Consider the following 23,934-nt stretch of genomic DNA (forward strand, 5'->3'; position numbering starts at 1 on the left):
AGGAAGGCAGTATGAGGGACTGTTGATGCCCCCTGTTACAGAAGGTCACGGCCCCCACCCCTCTCCTGCCATAGTCTCTGATTCAGTGTATCTTACAGATTCTCATAACATTTGCAAAATGCAGAGACCACATGAGGATGGAATGCCAATGTCCCGGGGCAAGGATATTGGCTCTATCCATACCCGCTTCAAGTCTCCAAATAACCTGCCACCTATAAACAGCTTCGTTTCACCACTGATGAAAATGGTCAAAGATATTCGTCCCTCCTTTCAAGCGGAAGAGTTTCCCGACCCGGTATTCTCCCTTTCTGAACAGCCGGGAGCTCTACTACCGCTGTGGAAAGTGTGTAAGTCACGGAACTCAAAAGGATGCAACCCCACGTTTTAAAAGCAGGGTGGTAGTAAGGCTTGGTTGTTAAGATTTGCTCGTACGCTGCTGGAGCCATGGAGACAGTATGGTGGGAAAGACAGTATGGTGGCATTTGGAGGAGCCTCTGTTTCCCGCCTCCATCTGAACTCCTCTCCACTGTTCCTCTGAAGCCACAGAACAGTTTAGTAGAGCCCAAAACAGGGACTGCCTTCCAAATCAGCTAAGAATGTATTCCCTTCTGGATTTGGTTTTGCATAAACCTACACAGCTCTGCAAGGTTTGGGGAGGGAACAGGAATAAATCCAGGGGAAAGGGTCCAGGCAAGGGCGGTGGGAGGGAGGGAGGAATGGGAGAAGGCAAGCAAGTTCTCCAGCAAGCCCTGGAAGATTTCCACGAGCCATATGGTGGAGCCATGTTGCAACCCAAAGCCAACACTAACTGCTTTTTTCCCCCTGTAACCTTCACTACATTTGCTAATGTTTTGTGACATAAAACCTAGAGATTAATTTTTTTTTCTTCTGTCTTAATTGAAGGAACCATTTAGTACAGATTTAACTATTATTACCAAATCATCAGGATTGATGCAGCGCACACACGCGTGCTCCAATCATGTTTGGACTAGCTTGGAGGATTTATGCAAATGGGCCTGCCGGGAGAGGCAATTTGTAGCAGAGAAGGACAATTATACAGGGCCCATGAGTGTGGGAATGACTGTGCCGGGCGGCTAATGGATAATCATAAAGCGCCAGCAGCAATGAACACCACTGCAGTGTGACCAATGACTTTATACAGCACAGATAAAGAGGCTTTTATGCAACACTGCCTTCCTCTTCAAAAGAGGGGCAATTCTTTCCCCCCAGAACGGTGGCAGGAGGCAAGGCAGTCACGAGGCGGGGGAGCACAGAGGAGCAGGCCTCTCTCCAGCCCCGCTGCTCCCCTGGGTCTCGGTGCCCATTTGCAACATGCAAGACAAACCCCTGCACTCTGCAACCACTTCTGGGGCGAAGGCACTGGTTAACAGCCACGGACAACAACATGGGAAGACTCTGACCTCAAGGGACTCCATTAACACCACCAGCACTACCCACCCCACCCCCCGACGCAAGCAGTGCTCTATAATAGCTACACTGCAAGCGCAGGGAATTGTGGGGGGTGGGGGGGCCCTGCTCCCTCTTCCTTAGCAACTGTGCTGGCTTTTTAAGTATATAAAGATACAACAGGGCAACAGAGGAGAAACATGCATACAGCTTCACACACAACAGCCACCCTAGTAAACGTAAGCAGAGTGGGCGCTTGCAAAGTGATTGGTGGGGTAGCTTGGAGGGCTGCCCCACATAATGGATCCCATAACGTGGTGCATGCACACCATTTGAATGGCAATGTTCATCAACTCAGGGGAGGGGGGTTGGCCCCTTCCAATATTTTACCGGGGGTGGTGGTGGTGAAGACCCCTCAGCCCCTAGGAGTTGGCTCCCGTGAACGCAAGAGTAGAAGGTACAGAAGGGGTGCATAAGCCTTTCTGTGCTTCCCACATTTCTCCGCAGGCCCCGGTTCCAAGACTGAAAATGGGCTCAAGCTTGGGGAGGAAATAAGTGAGGCAGGCAGGGGAGGAAAAGGTGATCTGGAAAGAAAAGCAGCCGGCGGAGGAAAGGTTCCGTGCCCTCCCCACCCCTGCTTCTAGAGGGACTTGGCGGCTACCCAGCATTTGGCCACGCAGCCCTGCCAGTGTCACGCCCAGTTCTCCCCGTGCACTCCTGTCATGATGCCCCCACATGCATGTGCTCATTCACGCACACCCACACTTCCTCACGCGTTGGAAATACAGCATGTTGCGCACGCAGCGGCTAGGGTGCCCTTCCCGCCCCCTGCGAGCCGAGCCCGGTCACTCACTTGACCTTCCTGCTGTCGCTCTTGCTGATGGAGCCCTGGCGCAGGGAGCTGAGAGTGCTGGAGTGCTTGCGCTTCCTAGGTCGCCCTGGTCCCCGCCGAGCCGGACTCCGGGAGCTCTCGTCTCGCCTATGGGCAACAGCCACAATAAGCACACATCCAAGGGGCAAGCGCTCCCCTAGCTCCTGCTTGGAAGGGCTGGTGGTGTGTGTGTGTGCCTGCCTATGGTCTACAAAGCTGAAGAGGAGTTTGAAACTCTCGATGCAAGAGACCCATTTGCTTGCTTGGGCTGCAGGAGCCATAACAGACAGGTCCAAGATCAGGTGTTTTTTTCACACCCTCGCCTCTTTCTCAATGCTTTGTGGTCTTACCCACGTTCTCTGGGGCACCTTGCCCTGCAAACCTGCTGAAAAAAGGCAAAGACACTCACTCGTGGTCGTGCCGCCTCTGCAGCTTGGCCAGCTCCCGCTGCTTCTCCTTGTAGCGCCGCTGCAGTTCCGCCAGCCGCAGCCGCATCTCTACTTCCTGGGTGTCCAAGTTCTCAATGGCTGCTTTCAGGGGGCAAACCTGCGGGAGAGAGGGGGAAGGATCCTTCACTGGGGTGGGAAAACAAAGAGGCCATGCCACGTGCAGCACGCTCTGTGCAAGTCGTCCATTCATTCCTAACCTTCTCTTTTCCCTTCCAGTAGCAGGCCCAAGAACTTCCAGAGGTGAAGAAGGGGTAGGGAAGGCCAGCTGGCTGGAAAATCTGACCTTTGGGTGGTCTACCCCAATCAGTGTCAGGTTTTGGCTGAATGCCTTCAGGGAAAGAAATAAGGGCCCACCCGCCAAAAAGGTGGGGAACAACCAATATTGCATTGTCAGGGATTTTAAAAGCACGGGCCCAGCTGTTCCCTATGGCAGCTGACAGGTTTCAGCAGCAGAAGAGGGGGATCTCATCAGATAAAGTGGCTAGGAGTTCTGGAGATTTAAAAGGAACAGGGCATGTGTGGTTCAGAGACACACCAGACTTCTGACTTGTTCTAGCCAGGGCCAGAACTGTGCCAGGATGGAATGATGGACAGCTGGAAGGAACATTGTTTATTCTCCTTCTGCTGTCAGAGGCAGGGGGTCACAAGTGGAGAGTGTGCCACCGCTCTGGCGTTCTGCTTTCAGGCTTCCCATAGGCATCCCACTGGCTGCTATGAGAACAAGGTGCTAGAATAGGTGGGCTACTGGCCTGTTCTAGCAGGCTCTTCTTATGCTTTTTAATTTATTGACATCACCTGTTAGCTTCCTTGGAAGGAAACGAACGGCAGGGCACAAATGATTGCAATCAACGAACAAGCACATCCTCTCTGTCCCCTATTTGAAATGCCCTGGGTACACAGGATACTTACAGGCTTGGTCTTAGGGGTCCAGATGTATTTGCGGCGGGAGGCCCGCATGCGAGGACGCAGGTCCACGCAGGGCACAGCAGCTTCTGCCAGGTCGAGGAGGTCAGGGGGGCTGCTCTCCAGGCCGGTTGCCTCAACCAGGGCCCAGGCGGCAGCGAGAGTGGCCAGGCTTTGCAGATTGAACGCTGCCAGGTCTTCATCCAGCACTGTGGAAAGGGGGGAAGGTTACCGTGGTGGAAAAACCATTCTCATCCACAGGGGAAGGAGACATACATTAAGATATCATACACCTTGGTCTTTGGATCTTGGGTCCCCCAGGAGGTTGTGGACTCTCCTTCCTTGGAGAGGTTTGTAAGCAGAGGTTGGATAGCCATTTGTCATGGATGCTTTAGCTGAGATCCCTACTTTGAACTGCATGACCATTGGGTCATGACCTCCCAACTTGGCAACTCTATGATTCTATTGGGTGTTTCCGGGCACATAAAAGAGGCACACCACCCTGAAACCATTGTCCCCTCTCTGCCCCCAAAGCAACCTTGGGTAGCGACTGGGTGCCGGCTTGTTGTTACTACTGGCCATGTCTTCCTATTTTTCCGAGCCAACTGCGGCTCTGTTCCTTTCTCGGACACACCCACTGGAAAGGTTTTTTTTGGGGGGGGGGGGTTAGCCTGGCACAATGCTCACTCTGGAAAGGTTGCCTTGCCTCTGCCCGCTCTGCTCTCCATACCCTGCTACTCAAAGACATCAGGCACACCGTCGTGTTTATCTCAGGCACATACCACACATCCATCCAGGCAGAGGGGAAGTTATTGGGATGCCACATACTTCGGGGGGCGGGGGGGAGAGAAAAGGCAATTTGAGCCGAGGGGGCAGCAGCCAGGAGCCAGAGCCGTCTGAACTTGGGGGAAGGAGAGGGGCCTCTTCAGATAGCATCAAACTTGGGAGGAGGCTTTTGGGAAGAACCTTGCCCAGAGGGGATTGATCGGAAGGGTAACGTAGTTCCAAACTACAAATTTTAAAAGTCCCTGGAGATGATGAGCAGATGGAGGAAGCGGGGGGGCGGAGAGTCGCAGATAAGGTTTTTGCTGTACATCAATTTGCTTTGTGCTTGTGTACAAGGATGTCTGCCTGTGAATGCGCCTGCACACGTGTGAGGAGGCATGCAGGGGAGTCCTTGTATGTGGTTTCCGTTCCACTGTGGGCAAAGAACCGTTCCGGTGTGTGAGCAGTAACCGTTTGCCGTAGAGATGAAAAGCGCAGACTTTGCTTAGCCACAGGGGGTGATAACCATCTGCATATGTGGGCTGGTGCAGACCCCCTCGTCTGGGGAGGTGGGAAAGCGGGAGGCTGAAAACGGCAGCGGAAAAGTGATAGAGACTAAAAAAAGCAAGACTTTCACTATTTTCATTCTGCTGAATTTTTTTTTTAAAAAAATCACCCCGCCAAACAAGAGCGCTAGAAAGTTCTCAAGAGCGATGAGATTCTGAAACAGGAAGCATCTAAGTGATATGGAGGCAACCCTTTCTCACTGAAAGGTGTTCACTGGTTAATGCAGTTGAATAAGACAGGTATTTTCCTATTTTTTAAGGACCCTCATAATAATAATAACGGGCCTATCCCAAGTCTCTACACTGCCCAAATTCAAGGTCCAAACTAGATGACGAGCCTCCCTAAATTGTTTTCTGTATGCAACAGAGTGGCTGCCTCAAAGGCTCCTGCCTCCCAGACTCACAAGGGGTTAATATCCTCTTCCGAGAGCTCAAATCAAAGGTTGAGCTACTCCTAGCGCTGGCTAGGCAAGCCCCCAATGTGCTGCCTGACCCCTGACTTCACTCCGCAGTTTGGCAGGACTCCAGACTCCATGCCTCTAGGGGGGGAAATCACTCCATTCCCCGCGGGCCAGGAATAAGCAACCTCTAACGATTAGCTCTTCTTTACGGCGGCAATTATGAAAGACACCGTTTTCCCTAGCTAGCCACCGGGATGCTTCAAGGCCTGACATGCAGAGTCCGTACTTCATAAAAGAGTGCACCTAGAGCAGAAGCCTAGGAAGGCAACTGCTGCTCAAACTCCGGGGTTTTCGCCTTGGTTCTCAGCTTCCAGATCCCCAGAGCAGTCCAGGTTTCCTGCCTGGGTGGCAGATCACGTAACTCCAAAGGCACTGCATAAGGATATCATGGCCTACGAGGGACCAAAAATAGGGTACGGTTCTACTGGTGATCTGAGCGAGTGCAGATACTGTTCTGCAAGCCCAAGAAGGTCTTAAGGTCAGGAGGGGATCCTTTAACTTATATATACAAAAGCCTACAGGGCTGTTAGGAAGAGCCCTACAGGGTTCTTAGGGACAGCACCACTTATCTATGCGAAGGAAGTGGTGGGGCGAGTACTGGGGAGGCAGAAGCTCCTGATCAAAGTGGATCCTGCAGTTCTGTTCGCCACCCATTTCAACCAGGTGCCATCTTTTAGTTCACTAGATACTGACTGTCACAATGGTTCGATTACATGGCTTCGTATTTTGACTCTACATTTTTATTCTGATAGCCGCAGTATGGTTTGTTTGTTATTTTTGGCTTTGTGGTTTCGTGGCTTTTACTTTGTAAACTGCCTAGAGGTTTTCTATCTAGAGCAGGGTTTCCTAAACTTGGGCCTTCAGCTAGTTTATTATTATTTTTTGAACTACAATTCCCATCATCCCTGACCACTGGTTCTGCTAGACAGGGATGATGGGAGTTGTAGTCCAACAACAACTGGAGACCCAAGTTTGGGAAACCCTGATCTAGAGGAAACTTATCTAGATATTGATTAAACAAATATTCCTGTGGGGATGGGGAGGTGAGCAGCAGGTAGCTTCCGGCATGGCTCTCACAGAGGGGTGTAAGACTGGAAGAAGCAGAGAAACTCTCTTAACCAGCAGTATGCCTAGTGCGGAAGCAATGTGGGGCCAATAATGGGGGCCCTGCTGGCAAGCTAGTGGAGAACGCTGAAAGGCTACAGTTGTGGACAGGCTGTTTGAGCAGTTCAATGGGAGATCGCACATGAGAGTGATGTGCATTTGCCCTTCGGCTGCTAATCGTTCAGTGCCAACACTGGAGAGCTAATGGAAGATATCAAGGGAGCAGGCCCTGGCACGGATGCAAATTCTACAGTCTCAAAGGTACAAACTTGACAAGACCAAGGTCTGGGAAAAAATTCCAGAACCTCTGGTTCCAGTCCCAAGATAATGTTCCCATCATGAACAACCCTTCAGTCTCCAGTGGGCTGTCATCTTTCCTTCGCATCCCAAGCCACTACAACACGCAGTGGCGGTCAATTCCTTGCTGTCCAGGCAGGAGGCAGGGCTGTGCATAGCAAGGATAGGGCGGGGAACTGACCCTCCAGATGTTGACAGACTCCAGTTCCCATCAGCCCCAGCCAAGAAGGCCAATGGTCAGGGGTGATGGGAGTCCGGCAACATCTGCAGGGCCACCAGCTCCCCATCCCTGGCGTATAGGAAAGAAGTTTCTCATTCCTCTAACAACAATGGAAATTTAGCCCCGTCTCCGACTCTTGGCAGGCTACCCTCCTGAACCAAAGAAGCAAGCAGCACTTAGCTACCATGAACAAAATGAGTGGGCAAGTCACCCAGACAAATACAGATTCCTCTTCCCAGTCCCCTTGCTTGCTTGCTGGTCACTGGCCTCCATGAGAGGGAAGGGACAAAACACTGACGAGAGGGAGAGGGAGAGAGAGAGAAAAGATGGCCCCTTGCCTTCCTTACCATGGGCGGCAGTATCGCATTGCTGGCGACGGAGTTCCAGTTCTGCCAGCTCACTGAGCAGGGCAATGCCAGGAATCCCTGAGCTGCATGGCGAGGGCAGGGGAAGGGAATCTGCAGGAGGTGGCGATTCCAAGGCTGGGAGCTCGCCCAGATCGATGCTGGCAGCAATGAGGGCATCCAGGCCGCACGGGGCCACCTGCACCTCGGCATGCGTTGACAGGTCATCTGGCGAGCTGGCATCGCTCTCGTCTTCCTGGCATTCATCTTCTAGTGCTGCGGCCGGGCTGTCCTCCACAGCCATCACCTCCGGCGAAGGCCCTGGAACAGCAGCTTCCGGCCTAGGCTCCTCCTGGCATTCCTTCGGGGCAGAGTCCAAGCCGTCTGGGCTGTCCCCGACCAGCAGGGGGCAACACGGCGTCTCCTTGGCCAGTTCCGTGGAGCTCGGCCTCTGGGGGTGCACAACGAGGTGGGGAGGGTGAGGGTGGGAGGAATCCACTTCGGGGTCCCCAGCCCCACTGGATGGGCGAGCTTCCGACTCGCATTGTGGCTCCTGCTCCGGTGGGAAGGTGCGTGACTGTTCGGGCTCAGCTGCCGTGGAAACCGTTTGCATAGTGTCAGGATCAGCTGGGTCCAGGGGTAAAGGTGATGCATAGCCCAGGCCAGCCACAGGGTAGGAGTAACCAGGGGGAAGATCTAGAGGAAGAAAGAACAAGGAAAGAGCATCAGGATAAGCTATGGTACACACACAAAAGCAGGGGGCATAGGGTCAGCTTGGGACTCTCCAAACCAAAACTCAAGATAACTCAAAGCTCGGCTCTGCCCTCTCCGCTCCTGGAAGGATCCGTAAAAAAATTCCAATATGCTCAGAGACTCTGCGCCTGTTCATTGGGGGAGATAGGGAGCCCAGAGCACTTGTTTTTTAGATGTCCCTTTTATGAAGAGGCACGTAGTGAGACCATTGATCCCCTGCTGGTGAGGCTCGCTAACCTCCCGGAAAAGCAAAAAATTGACCTTTTCCTGTTAGGAAAGATCCTAAGACGACCCGGATGGTCGCCAGATTCTGTGTACAGATCTGTAGGCGCAGACCATCCCCCGACCCAAACTAGTTTGTTAAGAAAATCCCCAAACTCAGTTCCATGGGTGACTCTGGGTCATCTCTCTGCAGTAGCTTATCTTAAAGTTTTAAGTGTCTATACACTTTTTGCATTTATAAATTTTAAATTTATTGTTGTACATTGTTTTAAATGTTTGTTTTCCTTCTGGGATTGTACCCCCAAGTGTGTTTTATAAGCTGGTCTCCGACCGTAATAAATTATCTATCAAGATAACTCAGATGAGCCTGACCTCATACCCTGCACCCTTCCTAACAGAAGGCTGGTCCATTCTCACAACTTCCGTGGCTGCAATAAGTTATGCTAACGGAACGTACTCCCTTGCTGTTTATTTATTTTCTGGCAGCATTGAACTTTCTACAAATTACCTAGGAAGAATGGCATCCAGACTTTTGTGGTACCATGCCTGTAGGAAAGGGGAGAGAGGGGGGAAAGCAAGAACAGGGACCAAGAGGGGCTGATCAGGTTCCGATCCTGAAAAGTGGAAAATCCCTACTGATTCTAGAACATTTCCCAAACTTTGGTCTCCAGCTGTTTTTGGACTACAACTCCCATCATCCCTAACTAGCAGCACCAGTGGTCAGGGATGGTGGGAATTGTTGTCCTCCCAAAAAAACCCCAGCTGGAGACCCAAGTTTGGGAAACCCTTTTCTAGAAGCCCGTCCGGTTCCTGGGTCTTTTAAGTGCAACCTTTCCAAACCTTTCTGCACAACAATGATTGAAAACTTTGAATGTGTTGGCTAAAGCCTGCGTAAAATAACTGCACTCTGAGCTACATGCGGATGCCTATGCCTAGCAGGGCACAGATCAAGACACTTACTACAGGGAGAGGGAGCCCATGCCATGGGCTAGTAACCAGCCCTATGATTGATATTGGGTGCAAGCAGTGCACAAGTATACCGTGTCTCTTCCCGGCGCCCCCTTCCATGCATAGCCTGCCATGAATCCCTACCTGGTTCCAGTGATTTGGGATAGTCCTGGGCTGGCCTCCCTTCAGGCTGCTTGTCCTCGGCCTCAGGGCCAGTGGAGCTCTGCGAGGGCACCGGACTGACAGCAGGCGAGCGTGGCACCACAGCAGGGCAGACAGGTAAAGTGCAGGGGGCAGGGCATTTGGGCGGGTGGCAACATGGGGAGAGCTTGGCTGAGCAGGCAGCTGCTGGCGACAGGCCCTTCGGGGGAGCGTTTAAGGCAACAGCTTTGTGGGATGGTTTGAGTGGCTTCTCGGGGCCTGGCATCTCCAGCTCAGGGGGCGGCTCTTCGGGCTTCCGCTACAAGGGGGAGAGAGATGGACGGATCAGCGAGTGCCTGAACCCCACGCAACCAACCTCACAAAATGGCAATTGACCCAACGACAGTACAGTCAGTATATGCATCTTAAGACTTGCATTTGTCCCCGGTGCTTCGCAATCCTAAACACGTCTGGTTCCACATCACTTCCTGTTGATACGTCCTTATCAGCCCACCAACTCTGGTTCCTCACCCCAGTTCTGATCCTATACTCAGGTTGAATCGGTGGCCGTTTATTTCGACTGTGTCCCCTTCTCAGTCGGGAACAATGGGTTCAAGGAAAACCTGGATACACTTCCAATGAAGGTTATTTTGGGCTTCCTATTTTAGTGCTTTGTGCCACTCTAGCAGATGTGAGCTGTTCGTGCTTCCAAGTAAATACATCAGGACTCCGAGCCAAAGCAACCCAGATTTCGTACCAGCAAAAAGCAAAATACTGCAACCTAGATGAAGTTATGGAAACAGGGATCATTTTATCTATCTTCTGCTGGTTGAGGCAGCAGGAGGCAATAACCTATGCAGGGGGCAGAAACCCCATCCTCTTGACTGTTGGGGTTTTTCATCCAGCCACACCCCTCTGGTTTCCAAGATGTCTCCAGGCATCAATCCCACACTTTTCCAAGCACATCTTTGCAACTATATTTGGGGAGCTGAGCTTCAGAGAAGGTTGATCCTCGGGCCAAACATAATTATTATTTGCTTTTTGTGGTGCTTGCTTAGAATCACAACACACACACACACACACACACACACACACACACACAAACCCTGATCGTCACCCTCAGGAAGAGTGCTTTTCTTCCACATAGGATACTGGCGTCTATCACCCCCATGCAGCGAGAAGCAGGATGTTGACGACCGTAGCTCTGCAGCCAATAGAACTTTCTTTGAGATGACTCAGGAGATAAATTCTTACACTCACTCAGAATCTGGCCAAGCACCGTATTTTGAGCCAGTGAGGGATTTCTCATCAGATCAGATTGGCTGGAGAACTGTGTGTGTGTGTACACACACACACACACATTTCCTTTCCCTTGAAGCATGGTGGGTTACTTAGTGGGTGAGTCGTCTGTAGCTGCACAGTCACCTTTCTGCAATGCATTTGCTTTGTGTGTGTTAATGTGTGTCAGCCTGGACCGTAGGGGCTGAGCTTTTGCAAAGCAGCTGCATGGGTGGCCCAGAGAGAGAATATTTGATAATTCCTTGCTCCCGTCCCTGATCTCAGATTACCCATGTCCCCCAGAGGGAGGAGGTTCCTTCCTCAGTAAGCAGATCCTTTCTAGCTGCCCAATAAGAGAAGCCTGATGGGTACAGAGAGGGGTTACCGTGATGATGGCCTCACTTCGCACGCCTACCTGGCTGTGTGTGTGCCGCTGCACTTCCAGTGCCTGTGCTGCACGCTGCTGTTGCTGCTGCTGTTGCTGCTGCAGGGCATAGAGTTCTTGCTGACGCAGGAATTGGGAGCGGGAATAGACAGGGAGTTGCCCTGTGTGCTGCAGGTGAGAGCCAGGCCCCCGGCTGGGATACATGGGTGGCCAAATTGATGCCTGATCCATCACCTCAGCTGCTGAGAGACAGGGAGATTAATCAGAGAGGTAAACAAAGCCAAAGAGTATGGAGGTGCCTCCCTGATCCCTGAATTAGAGAGCCGCACCCATCTCCTCTCATCAGAGGGGCAGCTCCCGTATACCCCATCCCAGCTACTATCCAGCAGCGGTGGTGGGATGTGCCAGCCAGTTAGTGCCTGGCTGCTACTTACCCAGGGTATGGGGCGCCCCATGGGCTGGAGGCTCAGAAGGCAGGATTACTAGCTGAGCAGGTGGTTCCTGTGACAGGGGGAAGACTGGCTGCATGGCACTGGGCATAGAAGCTGGGAAGCCGGGAGGCAGGTTTTGATGAAGAGCAGGGTGCCCGATGCCTAGAGAGAAGAATGCACTTGACATAGAAAGCCCAGCCCACTCAACACACCCTCCCAGCAGCCACATCTTCCCTAGGGAAAGAGATTGTATCAGAGCAAAATGAGGCTTTGCTTTTTCACGGTTTCCTCAGGGTAGGCCAAGAAGCGTTCGGCTTCTCGTGCATATGCAGACAAATGAAAATCCACCGCAAGAGGCAGGGAGCAGGTCACGTATGTACCACACAGATAATATCCACTTAGGAAGATCACCATGTATCACACAGTCCTTACGAGATCTAGGAGAATCCCCTCCACCTATCTCTACCTATCAGCTGTGACCCCCGGGAAGGCAGTCTCCCAGGTCTGCAATACCTCTGAGGGTTGAGTCATAGGATAGGCAATAATCTAGTTTTGCCTGCATAAAATTCTATATGGAAAATCGTATGTATACGCAGGTGTTTTTGCTGCATGTACAGATGACTCTTTCTCGAGGCAAGAATTTTCTAAGCATATGAAGTGGTCCTAAATGTCACTCACTAAGGGCTGCCTTAGGCTCTCGACAGCAATTAGGGCTAGAGGTTACGGTGAGGCTTACGCAATAACCAGTTTAAAAAACGGGCAGGAAACAGGCAGAACAGGGGGTCGCAAATAACGAGACAATAGCAATCCAGAGACTAAAAGCAACGCCAAGGGATGGGGCAGCAGGAAAGCACAGAAGGAAACTGAAACTGCCAGGAGAAGAGAGTAGAAAGCTGTAGATCAGGCGTGAAGTGAGATCAGAAATGGACCAGAGATAAGGAAGAAGAAGGAGAAGGAGAAGGAGAAGAGTTTGGATTTGATATCCCACTTTATCACTACCTGAAGGAGTCTCAAAGCGGCTAACATTCTCCTTTCCCTTCCTCCCCCACAACAAACACTCTGTGAGGTGAGTGAGGCTGAGAGTCTTCAGAGAAGTGTGACTGGCCCAAGGTCACCCAGCAGCTGCATGTGGAGGAGCGGAGACACAAACCCGGTTCACCAGATTACAAGTCTTAACCACTACAGCACACTGGCTGAGGAGAGGAGCTGCTGTCGGCATGGCCTAGGCAATGGTTCTAAGTAAAACGTTGACACCCAGCAATACTGACCGTACGAGTGTCCACCCATCCAAAGAGAAGGGCTACGTGTCCGGGGCAACCAGTGGGTATGAGCCGGGTGGGTATGGGCTGCTGGGTCTCCTCCCAACTGGCTGGCCTGCAACGAGGAACTGCCCGCAATCATCAGGTGGGGTGTAAGGTCTCCAGGGCAGCTGCTGGACGGATGGATGCGGGCAAATTCCACCAGGTCCTTGTTATCCCTGTTACATCAAAAATCAGACGGGACAAAGGCAGGTCAGCTGCAACAGGTCAGGATCGTCCAGGCCTGTAAAGGGACTACACAATGTGGGCTATCATGTAATGTACAGGCAATGCACCCCTCTCCAAATTTGTAAGGGAGTTTTGTTCTGCAATACAACTGAAAAAGCCCACAAACACCCTGGTTCTGCTCCTTTTGTGACATTTTCGGGACCCTTTCAGATTCGGTGCAATGCGTGTGCGGTTGTGCACATGTTGAATACACGCAAATGACCGGGGGTGGGTGGTTGCCTGTAATGGTCATTCTGTGGCCCCCAGGTCTAAAGGTCAGGCACTGTCAGGCTCCTGGAGTAACCAGAAGCCCAGCTATAACAGGCTCATCATGGGTCCAGCGTTAAGAGCACTGTATGCAAAACCCACTGCACTCCCTTCCACAGCTTTGATACCAAATGATGGTAGATACCATACATATTTAAGCCAATTTTTCGCTCCCAAAAGGGACCCATGGCCGGTGACGGAGGACGCCGCAGTAAGGCACCTGCTGAGGAACCCGGGGCTCAGAAGTGCCCGTCAACATCAGAAACGTGTTGAGATCGTATTATACTTGCTGTTGCAATTTCCGTAACTCACCTCACTGCCTTCTCCCTGTTTATTGGGAGTGGTGCTTGTTTCGTTATTTGATGGTGGCAGACAGTTCTGCTTGTTACAGGAGGCAAGCACTGGCTCTGTTTCATTCTGTGGAAGAGAGACCACCATGATTTATTTCCCAAGATGCAACGCTTGGCAGCAGGCACTGCATTTTGGGAAATGCAATGTGGCAGCTGCCGCCACAGAAGAACGCCAAGCCAGTGCTCGCCTCTCACTCCCGGGAAGCGTAATATGCACCACTACCAATAAAGACATCTGCTGGGAGGAAGTAAGGGAAAGTGCCAGCAGCAGCAGCAACAGGGACTCTGAAGGGGAGCTGGCAACATTTGGCCCAGACAGGGGCCCATGTTGGTGCAAGGTAAGGGCCTACTACTAACAGGACCCACTCAAGCCTGGTGCCAGCCCAGAGTGGCTTAGAGATCAATACAAAGTTGATAGTTCCTGCCCTCAGATGTAAGGCAGCCAGCAACAACTACTGTGCTTCCAAGATGCAGGTGGGCCTTCTGAAAGCCTCTCCAGCCTAACCATAAAGCGCCATAAATCGCCCTTACTGGATCAAGAGATCTCTCCCAGCAAGCCCCAGGCGCTCCTCACACAGCCGGCTCCGTTCCTCTTCGGCATCCAGGTCAATGACATGCACAGGCCGCGCCGCGCCAGCTTGCGGGAAAAGAAGAACGGAAAAGGCAAGATTAGCTATCACCTTCTGGCAGGACTTCCCCAAGGGCTGGCATCTTTTCTCCTGGCGACACCAGCAGGGGCAGGAAGCGAAGGAGCAGGAGGCAGGAGAAAGGAAGGTCACAGGAGCACATCACTTCTGCATTCCATCTCCCACTCCAGGGTGGGGTTAGAACTTAAAGAATAAGGGATGGGGCACAGGCCCCTCTTGAAGAACTCGGCATGGAATTATAAGAGTGAGCTTGCAGCTCAAGCGTCAGGGGCTGCAAGTCTGGAATTAGAGTTCGCGGATAGGAGGGAGGGCAAGGCCATGGTCTGGTCAATAATAATAATAATAATAATAATAATAATATTTTTTTATTTATACGCCGCCCTTCCCGGTTCAGAAAACCGGGCTCAGGGCGTCTAACAAATTTAAAACACTTAATTGATGCAACAAAAAACAGCATAAAATACAGTATAAAGTGAGAATAACAATACATTCATGATCAAAAATCAATTTAGGGAGGGAAATCCATCCAATAAACATTAGGGCTAGCTGGCTAAGTTAGTCCTATTTGGGCTAGCGAGGAGACCAGGGAAGAATTAGCTGTGAGATCCCCAAAGCGGGTAATCTTCATAGAAAGGGGAGGGGGAGGGAAGGAAGGGGAATAAAAGGTTAAGTTCAAATTGAAAGCCAGGCAGAATAGCTCTGTCTTACAGGCCCTGCGGAAGGAAGTTAAATCCTGCAGAAGCCTATAGGCTGAAGCACCTTCCCTTTCTATGTTAAAGGGGCTCCTCATGTGGAAGGGGCGGCATGGCCTCACATCCAGCATGGCCTACCCATACATTGAGAGCAGCTACCCTACTGTACGGGATCCCAGTTTGGATAAATGCCTTCAATCAGGCCACGGAAAGACTTCAAAATCAGTTTTCCTTCAATAAAAATCTGGCGTACTAAATTGTGTCCCTACGCCTCGAAACTTAACCAAAGACTTCTAGTAACAAAAGCGTAGCTGCTAACGTTTCAGTTCCAGTTGCGGCTGCGTTATAGACCGAATGTAAAAATTAAACAGATAGGAATCTCACTAGACGGCTTATCAGAAAATCCTGTGTTTGAGATAAATCAAACGCAGATGGCTAGACAATGAATTCCAAGAACTTAGCAGCCAAATCAGGAATAGGAGTGTGTGTGGCAAGTCCGGGAATGGAGCACGGTGGGAACCCAACCCAGATCCATGTAGGGCCTATGTGATGGGGAGTGCAGTTGTCTATACTAGGGAACTGAATGGGTGTGCATTCCCGACTGCTCAGAATCCCCCAACTGCCTTGAGAAGGGGGTGCCAAGGTGTTGCCTGTGGGAGCAGGTCCCCCTCCCCACTGAAAATAGGTTTGAAAGAAGCATTCTACTGAGACCCAAAGAACAGGATGCGGTGTTTGCTTGGCTGTGGTTGCACACATGGGCATGTGAGTATTGCTGACCACAGTTTGCAAATGTGCCCATCAACAGCAAAAGGCTGGGGAGCCCTAGTTTAGTGGTTATGTGCATATAGGTAGTGCACGTCTGTAGACGTCAGGGGCAGTGGGATGTTGGGCCAATGGCTCTGTCCCCCAAACAAGGACTTTGTTGCAGTTGCCGCCCCCACCCCCGTCTTACCTTTGAGCCCCATGGCAGCCCTGCTCTGCCGACTGGAGCTGGAGCCGTAGGCAGGTTCAGGCCGGCTAAGCGTATCCTTCTGGCGAGCCACGGCTACGGCAATGCCCACCGGAGGCTGGCGCACCTCGCCGTCCCCGTGTCCCAGCTCGTGTTCCCTGCTGCGAGCGCAGTCCGGGCGCTCCATCTCCTGCTGGCCCTTGGCGCCCAGGAACTTGCCCCCGTCCTGGTGGGCACAGCTGCCCTTGAGGCTGCCTAGTCCCACGAAAGGAGCTTTCTGCCCCACGATAAGTGCTTGGTTGCTGTACTTCAGCAGGTTCTTCATGGCCGACACGTCGTCGGGCGGCGCCTGCATTTCCTGGGTGAGCACCGAGCCCTGAGTCATGAGCGCGGCCTGCTGGAGGCTGCTGCTGAAAGGGTCCAGGTAGGAGCTTTTCCTCTCCTCCACCATGGGCAAAGGAGGAGGGCCCTGGCCCTGCACCGGCCACGGCGGCAGGTGCGGCCCGTTGTAGCCCAGAGAGCCGAGCTCCATGGACTTGCGCTTGGACTCCGCGTGGACCCCGACCTGCTCCATCTCCGTCTGCAAGTGCTGCTGGTGGCGGATGCGGGCCACTTTCTGGGTGCCGGGCGTCGGCGGCTCCTTGGGGGCCTTGTCTAAAGTGCAGCAGGACTGGCTGAGTTTGCACAGCGTCTCCTGAGGGCTAGGCCGCGCGCAGTCCTGAGGGGGCACCATCTCAAAGTGCCCGCCTTTAGGCTGGTGGGTTAAGCTCCCAAAATGGCCGTCGGAGCCCGTACTGTTCAGGTACTCCAGGCCTTTGAGGCGGGCCGCGTTGGAATTCTGCGGCCAGTCCAGCCGCCGCTCGGCTTTGCCCTCCACCTTGAGGTGAGAGAAAGGGTGGTTCCCGTAAGGGGGTGGGTGCTCGGGGCCCACGTCGTGGGGGCGCTCCTTCCCCTCGCAGGGCTCAGAGGGCACCTGGAAGGAGCGGCTCTTGTCAGTCAAGTGGCCTACGGAAGGCACAAAGGTGGCTCCGCTGATCCGCAGCTCCCGGCCGGCCTTATCCTGGAGGGGGCACATCCCGTCAGGGCTGGAGTGGAGCTGCAGGCAGGGGAAACTGCCCGTGGTCGTGCTCAAGGCCGGGGGCCCGGTGGGCAGGCTTGACGGGACGGTGTAGGAAACCGAGTGGTGCAGCATCTGACGCCGCTCCAGGCACTCGCTGTAGGACTGGGGGGGCTCGTGGTGGCCGAGGTCCTTGGCACAGCGGCTCTGGGCTCCCGCGTGGCGTGGCAGGATGCCCCCGCCGCAGCTGGGCAGCACGGCTTTGCCCGAGTCGCCGTTCAGCACCTTGGAGCTCAGCAGGCAGGAGGGCAGGTGCTTGGGGCGGTTGTCGCAGGAGCCCCGCTGGGGAGCCCCTTCCTTGCAGTTGGCCTCGGGCGTCATGGGCATCACCAGCTTGTGCCGCTCCTTGGCCGCCACCTCCTCCTCAGCCAGCCGGTCCTTCCCCTCGCCCTTGGCCCCTTTGTCCCCCTTGGACAGCACAAAGCGCTCATAGTCCTTGTGGCACTTTTGCCCGTGGCCTGCCTCCCGGTCCCGGCTGCAGGAGCCAATGGGGTGCCCTGGTGCGGCCCGGGCAATGCTGGGGAAGTTGTGGTTGGCTGACAGTAGGGTGGGCTGAGCCGGTAGGTTCCGCAGGTAGAAATTGTCTGGAGAAAGAGGGAAAGTGGTTAGGAAGCGTCTCCTTTGAGAAATAATGCCCCAGGCAAACACCCCATCTCTTCCTCCCCTATAAATATTGATTGACATCCAATGCCCTTTTAAAATGTGTTGGGGAGCGGAGGGTTTCATTGGGTTCTTCTTTTTATTTTTATTGTATATTTTGCATATTGTGGTTTTATGTTGTGAACCGTCCTGAGACCTGCAGGTATAGGGCGGAATAATAATAATAATAATAATAATAATAATAATAATAATAATATCCCCCATGCCTTGTTGCCCAAGCAAGTCTAAAGGTTCTAGCCTCTCCTGCTTGCATGCTGCAATAGCTCTCTTTTAGGAATTGTGCCACTTGCAAGGCAGAGACTAAAGATGTTGTGCTGGGATGGTGGCATTGGCCTCAGATGCCCTTCAAGTCACAGAGAAACCAACTCCTTATTCCCTTCCCTCTCTGTGCAACTGCCTCCCAAATATGTGCCCTTGATAAGGTGCCAGACTTCATAGTGGTTCTTCTACCCCTTTAGAAGGGCGTATCTGCACGTTTCCCTGCAATCCCAACCATGACTCAACACTTGCCTTTCTGGCTTTCATAGAAACGGTGCTGGCCATACAGGACGTTGCTGTTTCCATGGTGATCCAAGTGGCTCATGGGAAGAAAAGTGGATGCTAAGCTCCCGGAGAACCTCGGGTAACCTGGAGCTAAAACAAGAGGCAGCGAGGAATGAAATGCTGGCTTCACAACACAGCAGTCGTGTAGTCAAGTCCCTGGCTTGGGCCCTTAAGTCTGATCTGTCTCTATGTACCATAAATGTCAAAAGTAGACTGCCAGTGGTGGGTGGGTGGGGAAAGATATTCAAAACATTTGTTAAGACAGATTTTTATTATGGCAGTCCAAATAAACACCCAGTGCTCAGTGTTGGGAAATATCTGGCTTTCAAACAGAAAGAGGTGAATAGAAAGGTAGTCCGAAATTGTTGGTACCACAGCAGAAAACTCCTCTGGTGCTAGGCTGGGCAGAAGAAGCTCCCACAGGGGGATCACATGAAACAAAGGCTGTTTGGGGGAATAAAAACACCCTATAGCATGAGCACAAGAAAATCCTGATGAATCACTGGATTCTTCATAAAATTTAGCACGGATATCTCGAATATTAGTCCCACAATTATGTGCAGTTGGGTGGGCAAAAAACCTCCGCTTGCCTCTTCACAAGGCTGGGGCATGCTCCTGTGCTTAAATAAATACAGTAGGAATAAATAAATCAAGTTCTGCACCAGGGTGACTAATTATGGAAATCAAGCACCTCTATGTTTATTTGCAATAATTTATTCCACATCATGGTTTCAGCTTTACCAATAAATAAACAAACAAACAAACAAACAAACAACAACAACAGCAACAATAATAATAATGCTTTGAGAATCGATAGAGAGAATTGATAAATGGGATTGGTAGAGGAGGAAATGTGCCGGTGGGGTCAGGCAATGAATAAGTGAATATGCCGTCTGGGGCAAATGCGGAGCTGCTGAAGGGATTGAAAATACATGCTCTCAGGCCCACACTGATGGGGTCTCTCTGCAGGCTAGAAACTTCTTCAAATATTAACTTGAATAGCCCAGATCTTAAAGAACCTGGAGCTACCATATGCACCTGAACCCATTCCTGTGCAGCAGTTACCAGAGAGGCATGAAATAAACACAGTCACTGACTTTACAACCTTTACTAGGATTGTATCCTCCTGGCTTCCTGCCAGTCTGTGTCTGGGTCAAGGTGTCAAATGCTGCAGCTAAGGATTTTACTTGGGAGGGAAGGCAGGGGAGAGCCAAGCGTTCCGATGGGCACCAAGGTGAACTGCCTGTTGCAGCCTTGACGAACGCTAGCTCTGGGTTTTGGATGTTAACGCTCAGGGGGACGTGGGCCCAGTTCCTGGCTCCTCCAGAGACTTCATCTGCAGTGACTTTAGATAAATACCTCAACTCTGTGCAACTTAACCTCAGCTCCCTCCTTAGTAAAATGAGAGCAATCAGGGGCGACACATCTCACTAATATTGTGAGATGGAACAGCAATGTGCATTTTTTTTTTAAAAAGGGAAAACTAAAACCAAACTAGAGATTTGGGGGAGAATACAGGAATGCTTGCTACTATAAGAACTTCAGAAACTGAAACTGCCTCTTGCTACAATTCAGAGTAAGGAAACCAATTTGAAGGATTGGCCAAAAAGATGGGTGTTTAATATTGGTAGGATTAAACTGGCGAACACAAGAACAAAGTTTTTGTTTGCTCTGAGGGAAGAAAACTAAAAGTACCACTTAAAAAGTAAAGTGCCATGTACTTTATTAATTTGGGGGGGGGATAAGATGCGTGCATTCAGCTAGACCAGCTTTTCCCAAACTTTGGTCTCCAGCTGTTTCTGGACTACAACTCCCATCACCCCGAGCTAGCAGGGCTGGTGGTCAGGGATGATAGGAATTGTAGTTCAAAAACTGCTGGTGACCCGAGTTTTAGGAAACACTGAGCTAGACAGTATTTCACTTTCTTTCTTTCTAGTATGTTGAACTATATTAATAGGTATGTGGTTGTCGTCCTGAAAATTAGAATGGAAAAGACTTTGCATTACTAAGAGCACATATACGTGTATATATATATATGCCTGCAATTTATAGAGATGACTAATAATAATGAGAGCTAGTCCAAATAATCCCAACAGACATCTCCTCAGACACTGTACACAGCCTAGTCCCAAGGAAGTTTTTCCACGCTCCTTTCGCTGGTGACTCACAGCTTCTCAGGGCTAGGATCTGAGTGGTGGCAATCGCTACGTGCAGCGTGTCAGGCCAAGCCACCAACGGCTCCCACCCTAACCTGCACCCTTGTCTGAGCGTCGCCATTGTCTGTTTGACTCTTCTCTAGGAGGAAGAGGCAGCCAACTCTCTCTTTATTCCTCTCTCTCTCTCTGTCTGCCCAAGTTAATCTCCCCAGTCAGCCACACACCAGCATTTTCAGCCCCGCTGCCCCACCCCCATCCACACACACACACACCCCCGGACAGGCCGCCCGTCAGCATGATGCCGAGAGCATTGCCTGCACCCCGACCCACCCCCCCTCCCAGCAGCCCCAGCATGCCGGAAGCCAGCTGGCAGCCGTTCAAACTAGCAGTCGGGCTGGCTGCCAGGGCACCGTGCCAGCAGCACCTTGCCGCTCACACTTGAACTTTCTGCATCTTGCACGGAGGGGAGGATGTTGGGGGAAGGGCTCAGCGAGAGCGAGTCACCGCAGGAGACACAGAGGGAGAAGCGAAGAAAGCACACTGTGAAGAATTAGGGTAGCTAGAGTTGGGACAAGCATCATCGCAGCACGGCTGGGGCGGCCAGGAATGGGACCAAGGCAGGGAGGGAGGGGGTTCAAGTGTGGTTTGGGAGCAGAGACGGCTGGGGAACGGGGGAGACTGGTTCTCTCCCTCCCCCCCAGGGGAGGGCTGTGGGTCACACATGAAACACAAAAACGGGACATTTTTTTCTTTTCTTCCACCCACAAGATAAGGCTGGAAGGACAGAATAACTGGAGAGGGAGACTGGGAGCATTGGCTGGGAATTTGGGGGCCAGGATAAGGGGTGGTTTGGGGGGAGTGAGGGGCAGCAAAGTGGGGAAACCCACTGCAGCAAGTTCATTCTTAAAAGAATTTTCCAAGTTTATTCTCCTTTTTTCAATTAAAACAAAAAAAAAAAAACGGAAGGGAGTAGGGGCCAGTTGGGAAATCTTAGGGGAATTCCTGCAGCTAAAAAGAAGGAAAATGTTAGCTCACTAGTGAGGAGAAAATGCAAACAACCCCATTGTTCCCTCCTGCTTACTTATGCCTCTTCCTTTCCAACACCCTGCCAGCATATATACAAGGGGAAGGCCCCACCTCTGGGCTTCCATGACAGAACAGTTTAAACAAGGGATGAGGGACCTTTGGACCACCAGATGTTGTTTCAATGTAGCTCCCATCATCGCTGACCAATGACCATGCTGGCTGGGGATGAAGGGAGCTGGAGTCCAGCAACATCTTGAGGGGGTGGCAGGTCCCCCAACCCTCATTTAGGGAGTTACAACTAGGCAGCAAGAGTTTCAAGCAATGGTGAGTAGAGAAGAAGAAGAAGAAGAAGAAGAAGAAGAAGAAGAAGAGTTTGGATTTGATATCCCGCTTTATCACTACCTGAAGGAGTCTCAAAGCGGCTAACATTCTCCTTTTCCCTTCCTCCCCCCCAACAAACACTCTGTGAGGTGAGTGAGGCTGAGAGACTTCAGAGAAGTGTGACTGGCCCAAGGTCACCCAGCAGCTGCATGTGGAGGAGCAGGGACGCGAACCCGGTTCACCAGATTACGAGTCTACCGCTCTTAACCACTACACCACACTGGCTCTCAAACAGATAGGCCTGGTCCCTGGGCTAGAATGTTCCTTTCGGACACTTTATTCCCCCTCCTTCCTAAGAATGGGGCGTGGAACGATACAGAATTAAACTCAAGTCAATATTAATGAGGCCCATTCTCTTCCACAAATGCTGGGACCTCCCTAAACAAGGTCATTTGACATGCACAAAATATTCTATGGATGCTTGGTGCCTGGCACAAAAATACTGTTCTTCTTTTCTTTTTATTTCAAAGTCATGTTACTAGTCCTTGTGGTTGTGACAATATGGATGGCTGGGCAGCAAATGCAAGTCTCCACAATCCCAAAAGATGCATATGCTGCATGCCTACATCTCCCTCCTTTCGCACTTGCTACGTATGCCATTGTACCAATTCGTCTTGTTCTGCCGTCACAAAACTTGCATTTTTGAAGATGCCATATACATAGAGAGACAGGACTGATATATGAATTAAGGACATTTATATGCACGTATTGGTTTTCGTAATTTATTCTGTTAGCAGAATGTGAGCAGTCAAAGCACAGAATTCCAGCTCTCTTGGCTTTATTATTTGGAACTTTTAATTTGTGCACATATAGAATACAGGCAGGACTGAGAGATTTATAGGAATTGAGAAGCACCGCTCCCCTCTTCCATGTGCTTCTGGATATTCCACCAAGGCAGCGTTGAGTAATTCCACCAAACCCCTTTACCTTCATGGGAGTGTGAGAACCAAATCTGGGAAGTGCCGGAGTGGGGGCCGCGGAAGGCCGGTTCTGATGGGGATGACGCCGGGCCTGTGGGATGTGGCGGTGCTGCTGAACCCAAGCTGCTGCTGAGGAAGCTGCCCATAAAAGACGAGGCAGGTGAGTTTCCCATCAACCCACTTCCTGCTAGATGCACACACACAAAAAGAGAGAAGGGAGAGGGAGGAAAAAGAAAGAGTGTCGGCATATGGATGGACAGCATGAAGATCAGCAAACTTTCTACAGTGGCAATTATTGAGTTCTTGATTTGTCATCCTGTCCATAGGCTCATGGTACAGTATGCTACTTTGCAAATAAAATACCTAAGCACTAAACTGAAAGCAACATTTATGCAATAGCACCATACATATTTTTGCTTAAAGACCTAGCTCATCATAATCTAATAAAAATCCTAGTTCACTGAAATGTTTGTCCCTGGAACCGGGCTTGAAGAGGAAAGAAAACACTTCCAGCAGATGTGAAGGCCCACCTACATGCTTTTACACGCAGTGCCTGGATGCAAAAACACAGTTTCCCACTCAATCTGGCAAGCTCTGGTGGGCAAATATCATCTGCCTGCTGTCTGCTCCGAGGAAGGAGTTGGTATTAATGTGAATCCCCATCGAAGACTTCTGAGAGTCATAAACTGGATGCATCTCCTGAGCATGGTACCTAGATGCATGCAAGCAAGGAAAGGCTGGGAGCATCCATTGCGACTAATAGTTGTGCATCTACAAGCTTATCAGGAAACAAATGACTGTGGGTAAATGTGTCACTAGGCCTTGAAACCTGGGTAGTAGTTGGCACATATACAGAACCCTTTAATATACAAGCCTGTGACCTTGTCAGCACTCATACGTCAGCTCAACACTAGCAGCTTCTACACAAATGTACCCTGCAGAACGAGCAAAGGAAAACAACCCAGACGCAGCATATTGAGCACCTCCATTTCCATGTCCAGAATGACTCCAGGAAGGGAGAATTAACCATAGGGAAATGAACCGGATGGATGCAAGTTCTCCAGAAGAAGTATTCAAAAATTGCTTACTGTATAGAGTGCAAACATGCTCACAGCTCCTGTGAAACAACGCATTCCTCCTACATTTTGAGTCAAT

General features: G+C 51.2%; 1 protein-coding gene across 9 annotated transcripts in view; it reads right to left on the reverse strand.

Moving 5' to 3' along the window:
* The window catches only part of BAHCC1 (BAH domain and coiled-coil containing 1), a 118,979-nt gene that overhangs the window by 23,129 nt on the left and 71,916 nt on the right, over window positions 1–23,934 (reverse strand). For 5 of the 9 annotated variants that reach the window (XM_083598499.1, XM_083598500.1, XM_083598503.1 and 2 more), the window contains 13 exons: window positions 22,787–22,966; window positions 18,264–18,386; window positions 15,980–17,677; window positions 14,220–14,325; window positions 13,651–13,755; window positions 12,814–13,022; window positions 11,549–11,707; window positions 11,145–11,356; window positions 9,455–9,770; window positions 7,391–8,083; window positions 3,637–3,839; window positions 2,688–2,824; window positions 2,261–2,386 (listed from right to left, as the gene is read on the reverse strand). In XM_083598499.1, coding sequence (XP_083454625.1) covers window positions 2,261–2,386; window positions 2,688–2,824; window positions 3,637–3,839; window positions 7,391–8,083; window positions 9,455–9,770; window positions 11,145–11,356; window positions 11,549–11,707; window positions 12,814–13,022; window positions 13,651–13,755; window positions 14,220–14,325; window positions 15,980–17,677; window positions 18,264–18,386; window positions 22,787–22,966 — 4,267 coding nt within the window. The remainder of the gene's footprint in view (window positions 1–2,260; window positions 2,387–2,687; window positions 2,825–3,636; window positions 3,840–7,390; window positions 8,084–9,454; window positions 9,771–11,144; window positions 11,357–11,548; window positions 11,708–12,813; window positions 13,023–13,650; window positions 13,756–14,219; window positions 14,326–15,979; window positions 17,678–18,263; window positions 18,387–22,786; window positions 22,967–23,934) is intronic. The other 4 variants (XM_083598502.1, XM_083598501.1, XM_083598506.1 and 1 more) reach the window with 4 other exon arrangements.

Source organism: Podarcis filfolensis (genome assembly GCF_964270895.1).
Source record: "Podarcis filfolensis genome assembly, chromosome: 2".
Classification (NCBI taxonomy): Eukaryota; Metazoa; Chordata; class Lepidosauria; order Squamata; family Lacertidae; genus Podarcis; species Podarcis filfolensis.